This window comes from Pipistrellus hanaki, assembly GCF_964339955.1.
Source record: "Pipistrellus hanaki genome assembly, chromosome: 7".
Taxonomy (NCBI): domain Eukaryota; kingdom Metazoa; phylum Chordata; class Mammalia; order Chiroptera; family Vespertilionidae; genus Pipistrellus; species Pipistrellus hanaki.
In genome coordinates, this window is record NC_140509.1 from 49,561,676 (window position 1) to 49,574,068 (window position 12,393).

Consider the following 12,393-nt stretch of genomic DNA (forward strand, 5'->3'; position numbering starts at 1 on the left):
TTTCTGTACTTTTTTTCTCCTCTCTCTCCAACTTCCTACAACCTAACAAATTTATAGCACTGAAAAGGACCAAACACACTTATATGTTACTGGCTTTTAAGTAGCTTAACAGAAACTCACATAACACTAAAAATGAGGCACAAAAATTAATAAAGGAGAAAAGCAAATTCGGCCAAAGGATTAACCAAAGCAGTATCTGTGATTAGGTATAAAAACTGGCTCTAAGCTTTCTTGATACCCGATTGAAAAACTGGGAGCATTCTTAGAAGATGGCAGCAGAGGAGTTTCTAGTGCTCAGTCACTGCCCCTCAGAAACACCAATTTAAACAACTATTTGTGCAGTTATTTTGTGAAGTTATTTTCAACTATATGAAAATAACTTCACAAGAGCTTAGGACTCTAGGTGATGGATTACAGTATGTGGATGAAGCACAGAAATAAGAAACATTGAGTAGAAAAGATAAATTCACATTACCACCATCAACACCCTCCTTCCCCCCCACCTAAGCCCAGGCAGCCCAGCAGAGATAGCTGCCTTATTGGAGAAGGAAAGTAAATGAGTAACCAATTCACTTCAGACAGCCTGCCCCAGCACCAGGCCTACTTTCCCTTAAGGCCTGTGGTACCTGCCCTGAGAGGCTCCCAAAAACCCAGGTTCCTGGTTCTACCATCTACCTAATGGCTCTAGCAGCCCAAGTAAGGTGGCTCCCATGTTCCCAGGCAGAATCCATGGTGCCAGGTTACCAGCAGGCTCCTGGGAATCCCAGCCCAGGACATGAAAATGTGCTCAAAATCACTAACCATCAGGGAAATGCAAATCAAAACCACAATGAGCTACCACTTAAACAGACCTGTTAAACCTGTTAAACATCGCCCCTTTTACCTAAGGTGTCTGTTTTGGGTTGATTTGTGTCCCCACAAAGAGACTGTTCAAGTCCTAATGCCTAATACCTGTACATATGACCTTATTTGGAAATAGGGTCTTTGTAGATGTTAACATGATAAACTTTGCAAGCAGCATTGGTATGTTTAAAAATAAATTTTCTAATTACTTTGCTATTTTTACTTAGTTAATATCCGTAAGAATATGGAACAATCACATGATAGGAAACAGTAACTAAGTGTTTATATAAAACAAACAAAAAATAGAAACCATTAATAGACTATGACCCCCACTCCTCTCTGTGCTTCTCTAACACTATGAAGCATCCTATTTTTTCCCAAAGGAATACTCATGAAATAGCCTAAATTCTAATTCTAAGTTTTGGGTTTGTTTGGTTTTTTTTCAGTGAAAGCAAAGATAATTAAGTTACCAAGTGCTTTTAACTTATAAAATAAGAAAAGAGTCTCATATAATACACTAGAGACCCGATGCACAAAATTGGTGCAAAAGAAGGCCTTCCTTCCCCCAGCTGCCCTTTGGCACCCGGGACCCAAAGTGGCTTCCCTCCAGCTGCCCACAGGCACTGGGACCCAGGCTTCAGTCACAGCCCTGGCTTCATCCAGAAGGATGTCCAGTCTAATTAGCATATTATGTTTTTATTATTATAGATAATTTTCATTCACTGGACAGATTGTTATGCATCAAAAATTATCATTCTCTTACTACCCTCTCCAACTCAAATATATTAAGAACAAAACAGTGAAAAGCAGTAGTTTATATATAGAAGTATACTTTTCAAAGCATTGTAATATTTTATAGCTTTAAAATCTTGAAAAAGTAAAAATAATTAATAACTAACACTAAGATTTCCATGATTCTTCAAAATAATTTATAGATTTCTTACTAATAAAATTAATGAGATATTCTTTAAACCAGAACTCTCATTACTTCTTAATGGTAAGCCTTCAATGCAAAAAACTTTTATCTTGGCAAATAATTTTTACATTTCACCAGGGATTTTAAAAGTGGTAGCCTTCTAATTACATTATGTATAAACACATGGTGAAAACTATTAAAACAAATCACAAACTAATCATTGTTCTTAAAAATAAAAACTTTCACTTTTTAGATTCTAGTCCCTTTGTTTGGATATCTCTCTTAACAAAAGAAGTTTAAAATTTTATTTTGGATATTAATTGCTTAATTAGATAAAATTGGAAATGCAAACTGAAAAAACACACAAGAAAAAAAATACTCAATGTTTATAGAGTTACAAAGGACTGAAAAATCATTACTGCCCCTAAAAACACACTAATTATGTTTGTGCAGTCACTTGAAAAATTAAGCTTAAACAGTCAAGAATCACCTTCAAAATATAAAAGAATAGTATTGTTGTTTTTATTCAGCTTCTATAATAAGTACTATTAAAAACAAATCCCAAACCAAACAAAGAGGACATCTAGGGAAATAAGAAGCAGCATTATAACAAATAGAATACCACTCTGATTTCTAAACTAAATCAGTACAACAGAATATTTATATTTCATCATTAAGACTGGGTTTTTCAACCTGTTTAAAAACTGTATCCGTACTTAAGTAGCTTAGAGAATAATGATTTCAAAAGATTAGTATTCTTCACTTATTTATGAAACAAATAACGAAGTATTGAAAATGATTTTATCTTCAGTATCCTGATTATCCTAAAGTATGGCAGAAGTTCAGATCTTTACAAAATCCATAAGTTGAAACAAATCCTTTTGTGCTGATAAAATCTACATTGTGCATCATTTTCACTTCCTTTTAGTTTTTGTTATTCCATGTTTTATACGGCAGCTTAAATTTATGTTTCTTTTTAGTTCTTAATACCAAATAGAACATTGAGTGAGAGAAGGAGATCTGAGGGAGGGGGTGGTGATGATTTATAAGTAAGCTATAAAACTATGCTGTATTTTCCAGAGCAAACTATAATCAACATAGTGATGTGGCAATTTCAATGCCTAGATAGGTAATATAAAGATATACGGGCTGAAGTTAAACTGATTTCTAATATGGCCATAGATCACTGTAGGGAGGGGAGTGGGGGGACTGGAAGAGACTAGCCAACACAAATGCATATATGCATAGCCCATGGACACAGGCAACATGCGGTGAAGGGGGAGGTGGGAGGTGGCGGGGGCAAAATGAAGTGGGGATAGGGGACATCTGTAAGAGAGAGTCCCAAGAATGTCAAGAGAGATTCTCAAGTATATAGCTGAGAACTGTACCAAAATAGGTTCAGAACAAAGAAGGCCTAATGTTTGTAAACATTTTCTTAAACTGAAGACCAGAGACTGTAAGACTAAATTCTACAAAAGCGGAGTGGCTTAGCAATAATTAGCTGCTTCTGAAACTGTGACAGAGTCTGTACGCTGGAACTATATGCCACCTAACAAAAGGAAAAGCAGGGACACTGCCTCAGCCTCTGTCCTCTGTATTGCCATAATGCTTCCTCCAAACACTCTACTGTCACTGTCCAATAGAACTTTCTGTGAAGATAGTAATGTTCTATATCTGTATTATCTAATTCAGTAACCACTGGTAATTACTAAACAGCTGAAATGGAGCTAATTCAAATGAGGGAAAGAATTTTATTAAATTTTATTTAATTTTAATTTAAATAGCCACATGTGGCTAGTGATTACTACATTGAAAGCCCTGCACTATAACCCTAATTTAAGAAAATAAAGAATACATGGCAGGTGTGTGTATGTGGTCCTTTCCAACAATCAGCAATCCACTTTGTATGGTTAGTTAATGTCATTAAAATTGTTGTGGACATATAATATAACTATTGACATGAATAGCTGTTCATGACACATTGTTAAATAATAAAAAAGCAGGATATAAACAGGTTTTTTGCTTGATTCTATTAAAAAATAGTCAATGCTCAAGAAATCATGTGCCAAGCACTTTCCTAAATAATTCACGTGTATAAAAATCAATTAACTTCAATGTACCACTATGACCATAGTGCCTTATATCAAATATCTTAGCACAAAAATGAGAACATACTTGTAATAACTTGTGATTGAGCATTTATGTAATTTTTGTTTGTCTATTATTAAATTTGTTATTAATGAAAAATATGCATTGAAATGAAAAGGAAAAATTAAAAAACTAAAACTATTAAAAAGCAATTACCTTAAAATAATAAATAATATTAGAGTGTTGTGGGTATTTTTTCCTACATTTAAACATTTATAATCTCTTTTGAGTCACTTTAGATTTCATTGCCTAACGCATTGTATTCAGGGGTTCAAGTTTAGCAAAATAATTTTTAAAAATAGTTACAATCCCCATTTCACATTTTTATAACTTGTTATCTCTATATTCTATGGTTTCTTAAGATTGCATAGTATTAGGTGGGAAAAGTTATCAAATTAAACTGAAACATATAGAGCCATGTAGGAATGGACATATTATTGGACTGTGCTATACAAATGTAAAACTCCCTTCTCTATCGTATAAACTTAAAATTTTAAACATAGTCAGGTCATTGTGTTAAGTGCACAAATTATGTAAAGAGAACCAACATTTGTTAGAGAAAGTTACTCTACGTAAAAATATAGTTTAATGAAAGCAAATTTAGAATGCTTAAGGGAAAAATCTAAATGATATCGATTCTCTCAAATTTCATAGAGAATATTACAAATTTGATCATATATCAGAGACTAGAGAAAGTCCTTTTAATTAAAAGGCTCTTTAAGAAATTATTAAAATAGCTCCAGGCAGATGATACTAAACTAATGATGATAAAAGGCAATTTGCATTTAATATATCAAATATAACTATTGATTTTTAGAAAAATTAATTTGGAATAATAAGATTCTACAAAAATGTTATGGAAAAAAAGGCATGAGTTTGGATCAACTTTAAAAAATTATCTATGAAAGGCAACTGGTAAAATTGACACAAATATCGATTATAATGCACTCATCTTTTTTAACCCCAAAATACATTTAACTGGAACCTGGGTTTTTTGTCATGTGGTTCAATGTACCTGTTATCTGTGGGTTGAATGGTAACACCCAAAAAGATATTCACCCAGAAACTGAATGTAACCTTATTTGGAAAAAGGGCTCTTTGCAGATATAAACAAGGTAAAACATCTTGAGATGTAGTCATACTGGATTTGGAAAAGGCCTAAATCCAATGAATAGTGTTCTTAGAAGAGTAGAGTAGGGGAAATGACACCCAGGGAAGAAAGCCATGTGAAGACAGAAGCAGAGATTGGAGGGATGTGTCTACAGACCAAGGAATGCCAAGAACTGCCAACAGCCACGAGAAACTAAGAGAGAGATGTGGGAAAAAGTTCTCTATCAGAGCCTCCAGAAGAAACAAACCCTGCTGACACCTTGACTTCGGTCTTCTGACCTCCAGAAGTGTGAGAGTTAAGTTTGTGTTAAGTTTCTCAGCTTGTAATAATTTGTTATGGCAGCCCAAGGAAACATTTAACACACCTTCCAATCACATTTTAAATCAATGTTCATTAAATATAATTATTTAATGATTATCATCTATTTTCTATCAAACTTCCCTAAATTACCCCATTAATATTTGGTTATTTGGCATTTTATTTATTAAAAGCACTATAAACATCACCTTACTTACGTATTGCATCCATTAATGATAATCTAGTTGTATATCTAACATAGTTTTTGCCTACTCAGTCATATTATCCTTGAGGGCAGAAATTGTGAATCTTAAATGTTTTTGCTGTCATGCATGACACCTACCCTGTTTCCCTGAAAATAAGACAGTGTCTTATATTAATTTTTTCTCCCAAAGTTGCGCTAGGTCTTATTTTCAGGGGATGTCTTATCTTTCCATGCGCTAGGTCTTATTTTCGGAGGATGTCTTATTTTCGGGGAAACACGGTAATGGAGTGCTATATCCAGAGCATGATTAAGTAACTTCCTATGTGATGAAATAAAGAATGACTAAAAACTTTTTCCTTTAATTAAATAATCCTTATGGAATGTTTTAGGAGACTAGGAGACTAGGGGATTCATTTAAATATCCACATATTATTCTCCTCTTACAATAGAAGTCTGTCTTACCCTTACGCCCTTTCGTTTCAAAAGAACAATATTTATTATCAATGGACTTAAAATCCATACCAGGAATCTAACTCAAGATATAGCAAAAATTGCAGTTAGAAGGGATACCATAAAACAAAGCCCCACCATAAACCTCTTTTGTAGATATGGTTATAAATAAAATTCATTAAATTATGTGTGTATTATGTTTTATAGTTACTTCAGATATAACCATTTAGCAATTTTCACAATTAACTGAACAAAAAAAAAGGTATTTTAAAAATGTAAGTATGCAAAATACCTGAGTTCGTAAAATTTCACTTTTTGACAACTGCATATCACCAGTCAATTCTTTCACAACGAGGCCCAGTGGCTGTAGACGTTTGCTGAAGTAATTTGTCATTTCAGCTGCCAAGGCCTTCATTGGAGCAACATACACAATCTGTACCAAAGAAACAGTAGCTTGACGAATGAGCAAAAACTACAATGTCATTTGTTTTACAGTAGTCAATACAAGTCATAATTTATTGCAAAATATGATTCTAGTCACTTTTAGTGAAAAATCTTAATAGCAATATATGAAAGGTACTTACCTTTGTTGGATAAGTATACAACTATTAAAAGAACAATGGAATTTGTTTATAAAGCCTTACCACCTGGAAAATTGTTTCTGCTTCAAAGCTAAATGTATTTTCATAGATTTTCACAGGAGTGGTGGGATTTTTATAACACAGAGATTGACTTAATAGTAATGAAGTAAATCAAGCAGCATTCTTTATGTCAGTGGCTATCAACCTTTCTAATGCCGTGGCACTTTAATACAGTTCCTCATGTTGTGGTGACCCCCAACATAAAATTATTTTCATTCCTAAGACCATTGGAAAACACAAGTATTTACATTATGATTCATTAACAGTAGCAAAATTATAGTTATTAAGTAGCAACAAAAATAATTTTATAGTTGAAGGTACCACAACATGAGGAACTGTATTAAAGGGTTGTGGCATTATAAAGGTTGAGAACCACTGCTTTATGTGATTTTATGTACAATAATCCTAAAAGACTTACAAACTTCATATAACATGGACAACGACCAAATAATTTTTAGTTTTACAATTTTAAAAGCTGTTATCTGGCTTGTTGATATCCTACCTTAAATTCATTCTTTTTGATAACACCTTGTTGAAAATGTTGTCGAATTTCATGCAAAACTGTAAGCATTGCAATGTTGGTCTTTCCAGCTCCAGTGGGGGCACAAATCAGCATGTTCTCATTGGTGTTGTAGGCAGTCTCAAACACAATTGATTGAATTCTATTAAGTCTTTTCATTCCTTTAAAAGCCAGCTGACCAATCTAAAAAAGACATGACCCATTATAAGTAATAATGTGACTGACCCATACAAAATGGTAAATATAAACATTTACTTCCCTTGATTAAAAACAATAACACACAAATGACTAATTTGTTCATTCTCCCAAATGTGTCCTATATTTAAATGAAAGTATGTACAATTGAAAGCAATTCACAACTATTATACAATTCTAATAATGCATTTGGGAATTGCAACTCATTAAATTTGAAAACAATATGATAATGGATCTTTATTTGTATCTTTGTACACAATCATAAGTATAAAACAATAATAAGTTAATAAGGTAAGGAAACAAAATTAAACATAGGTATCTTTTGAATATATATGATGATATTCTAGTTTATTTATATTGAAAATGATTAATGAATGTGCAAACCAGAAACTTCCTAGTGATATAAATCAATGAAAATTTGTTTCAATATCTTATGGATTGTTTTAAATAGCTTTTTGAAAAGGCAGCTATAATCATAGGAATAACAGCTACAGATTACATTTATTCAGAGTTTACACTACAACATACACAATTGTTAGCACTTTGATATAGTCCTTATTTCATTATGAGAACAATTCTATGATATATATACTATTGGTACGTTGTTTTAATAGAGAAAAAAATTAAGACTACATATGCCCTAAACAGGACCCTTTAAAATGTAAACCCTTGTTATCTTTCACCACTGCTATTCTATGTACAATGCTCTGAGATTCTTTGTGATTTTGCACCATCTATAATGTCTTTCTTAACACTGACAAAGGCATCATTATTACTTAACTTCAAGTTCAACTGTAATCTCTGGTCATCTCTAATTCCTTAAGCAATTATTACATTTACTTATTTACACTTTGCCATATTTAAAATGATTTAAGAAACTTCCATTTCTCTTAGCTGCTAGACATTCATACAACCCTGTTTTTATATTGTCATTATGACACTTAACCACAAATATTGAAATGATTTGTTTATATGTATATATGGCCCATTGGAATGAAACTAAGGATTCAGTTTTATTACTCATATATTTCCCTAGTACCTAACCAATTGCTGGGAACATAATAAGCCTGTAAATAAATTTTTATTGACTAATAAATAAATTGAATGAATGAAGGGGAAAGTCTTAAAAAGATATGCATTGCATGCAGGAACCGGTTTGGCTCAATGAATAGAGCATCGGCTTGGGGATTGAAGGGTCCCGGGTTCGATTCCGCTCAAGGGCATGTACCTTGGTTGCGGGCATATCCCCAGTAGGGGGTGTGCAAGAGGCAGCTGATCGATGACTCTCTCATCGATGTTTCTAACCCTCTATCTCTCTCCCTTCCTCTCTGTATAAAATCAATAAAATATATTTTTAAAAAAAGATATGCATTGAATACTTATCATCCTCTACAGAAAGAGTAAACTAGAACTAACCAAAATACATATATAGCTGTTCAAAACAAAACTATATTCAACCATAAAAATTTACTTCTTATATTCTTAAAGATAACAGTTAAAGCAAGAAGTAGACTAAAACCTTAGAAGAATATCCTGACAAACAAACCTATTTTATATGGACGTTTACAACACTGTATTAAAGTCGACTCATAACTATTATTATACGAAGGAGATATCCATTTAAGCATTCATTTTCTTAACAAAAAGTTAGAGAGTGTCTAAAATGAGCCATACAATGTACGTATTAGTTGTGATTCTTTTTTTTAAAGTGTGTTAGAATTTATATTACATCATTTTAATTTTCTACAGTAAAGATAAACTATGTGCTGAGGTATCCAAGGGAAAAGTCACTAAGAAGAATGCCATTTCGGGTAGAAGAAAAAAATATTAAACACCTAGAGGTAGTAGTGGTGTGATAGAGATGGGGAAGTTGGCCATGACCAAACTATGAAGAACAGACTACATAGAGAATCCTCTAGAAACCTCTGAAGTTTTTCCTAGAAGATAATATAAAGAAATTAGCAAAGGAAATCGAGGCCTCAAGAAGTTAAATAACAGTTCACCCAAGTCCACACTGCTAACTGTGGAAGAGATGGGACCTGAACTGTTTGTCTTATTTCCAAATACAAACCACCATCAGATTTATTGTTTAAAATAATATATTATACAATGATTTATTTTTCTAGTCAATTGGCGTCTACATTCATTTCCAAAAAACTGTGCCAAAAGAAAACTTACAATATACTTGCACATTTACACTCTGTTAAAGAAATAGCAAGTTACAAAACAAAATTTTAAAAAACTCCAAAAATTTATAAATGATTTCTAACAGTTCATGGTCTACCCTCTTTCCCAAAGAGTTTATTTTTGTCTCTCATTTTGAATTTATGAAGATTAATGAAATAATTGTCATCATTAAACTTGTTGGTGAAAAAATAAATGTGTAAAGACAGCAATTGGAACAATCTTTTAAAATTATCACTAGAGAACTAGTATATTTCTAATTGTGTCTGAGAGCTGGCTACTATAATAGAACATGAGATAATTAAGTTAAAGTTCATTATGCATAAGGGATTTCTCCTATTTGAATAATATTCAAATTATATTCACAAATACCTTAAAACAGAAGAGAGTGTGGTTATATCAAAACTATTTTACTACAATTTCAAAGTATGTAATAATAATATTCATTGTTTTATTTATATTATCTAATTAAATGGTGCTAAAATCATTGCTTCCAAACATTTGTAATTCCTCTAATAAAAGAAATATGTATTGATTTTATGCATTAACGAATGCATAATGTTAAATTGCAATTATTTTTCTAAGCATTTTAGGATTTGCTTTTGTTCCGAAAACTGTGTGTCTCATGGTTCATTTATCATAAAGGTTTCATGTTTGGCCCAGATAGTCATTCTAATCATATATAATTTTCACTTTTAATTGGTCTTAACTAAGCATTTTCAAAATACGCCATAATCAGCAGATCAAAAGTATTATAAATGTTAAAGCTTTCTCCTAAATCTACTTGTCTCTATATATTTTGGATTCATCAGACTACAACTAGTAGTGGATCACCACTGTCCAACAGAAATATGACTCATAAAGTAATTCCATAGAAAATATGTATCTAACATCCCTTATCAAAAACTGGCTACATAGGCTGCCCTCCAGTGCACAGTGTACTCTTCAAAAGAATCGAACGCTATTTACTTGGAAGACCAACAATGTACCCTAAACATACTTTGTTAATTGTTTATAATAATCAAATATAGGTACTTATGCACCCAATAAATTAAAAAGCATTAACAAGATATCAGAACAATGCCATACCTTCTAATCTAGTATAAGTATTGGATGCTTAAGTTTAAAACATGCTCACAGTAAACATTACAATTTCAGCATATATATATTTAGAAAAAATAATACAGATATCCAAGATATACACTGCATAACTTTAATGGTTTAAGTTCCCTCTGGTTTCATATGGTTTAGGTACAAAGTTTGAGAGATGATTACAACTCAGTGGATATGATTAGCACACTCAGTCTAAGCTCTATATGCTAGAATCTTATATCTCTAATATTCTTCACAAACCATAAATCACTTAACAGCCATGGGATTTTAAAAAAAAATTACATGAACACCTTCCCTAACATCCTTGAATATTCACTAAGTAATTAGTGGAAACAGAGAGATAGGAGAATGCATACTATATTTCTGAGGTACAACCAACGATTTGATGATGAGCTAAATGGAGAGAGTGGAAAGAAGTGAGATATATCAAAGATGATTTTTTTTTCCCTTGAGTAAATGGGTGGCAGTTCTATTAATGATGTAAGAAAAGCTAAAATGACAGACTGAGAGAGGAAAAATACATTCTATTTGAAAGGCCCATTACATGTCCAAGGTGATATTTCAAACAGGCAATTGCATCTTACTTTGGAGGTTAAGGATTTTTAAAAATTGCATTTTCAGAGAGGTACAATGACTTTCCCAAAGTTACATAGTTATAGCAGTCTATAACTAAAAATAAACACTCCACTAAGAATAATGGAAGACCAAACATCAGACACCTTATTGTTAGGGAAATCTTAATTACTGGGACTACATACTTAAAAATAAACTAGTTCCACTAAAAAACAAAAAACACAAAACAAAACAAAAAAAAACACACTAAAAAACAGAATGTTTAAAAAACCGTGTTAAACAATGCAGCTCTGGACAGCATCCAGATTACTTACATAATGTTTTAAAATTGAATATTATACTGTCAGAACACAGCAGACTGCATTACAGGAAAGGCTCTTAAGGCAATATCCAAAATCCTTAACTTGGTCAGAAAAGCCCTGCCATAATCTGAGTCATGGACTGCAGAAAACAACATTATAAACTTTCAATATTGGGATGTTTGGGGAAAGACAAAGAACATTAGTTTTCATCTGACCTCTTCTTCTCTATGACTTTATCCTTAGGAAGCAAAGAAACCAGAAAACACGTAATCATTTATTGACTCTGTTAAAAAATGGAATTAAAAGTTCCTTTCCAACATGGATTAAATCATTACTATATATTTCTACATTCCAACCTCAAAGTCTAAAATAAAAGAGTTAAGTCCAAACATCTATCACATACAAGGTTCCAACTGAAATGTAATTTCTCAACTTTTTTTTTTAAAGATTGACAAACACTTCCCCTGATCACATGAAATCATTTATATTCTCTAAACTGCTAAATGGTAAATATAAGGAGTTATTTTCCTCTGGAGTCATGGTTGGCAAACTGGCTAGTGAGCCACATGCGGCTCTTTAGCCCCTTGAGTGAGGCTCTTCCACAAAATACCATGGCCTGAGTGAGTTTATTTTGAAGAAGTGGTGTTAGAAGAAATTTAAAAAATTTGGCTTTCAAAAGAAATTTCAATCATACTGTGATAGTTGGCTCTGTTGACTAATGAGTTTGCCGACCACTGCTCTAGAACATGAGACTACATAGAGTTAGGACTTATGTTTTTCATCTTTGTCTCCCTAATACCTAGCATAGTACCTGGCACAAAGCAAATATTCAGTGATGTTGTTTTTCCCGTATTTGCTTTAGCTAAGTCATAATGGTATTAAGTCATAATACCAT

The 12,393-nt window shown here is 32.4% G+C and overlaps 1 protein-coding gene across 6 annotated transcripts in view; it reads right to left on the reverse strand.

The window, feature by feature from the left end:
* The window catches only part of ASCC3 (activating signal cointegrator 1 complex subunit 3), a 216,905-nt gene that overhangs the window by 150,464 nt on the left and 54,048 nt on the right, over positions 1–12,393 (reverse strand). For all 6 annotated transcript variants that reach the window (XM_084889357.1, XM_084889353.1, XM_084889355.1 and 3 more), the window contains exons 9-10: positions 7,114–7,314; positions 6,263–6,403 (exon numbers count right to left, since the gene is read on the reverse strand). In XM_084889357.1, coding sequence (XP_084745483.1) covers positions 6,263–6,403; positions 7,114–7,314 — 342 coding nt within the window. The remainder of the gene's footprint in view (positions 1–6,262; positions 6,404–7,113; positions 7,315–12,393) is intronic.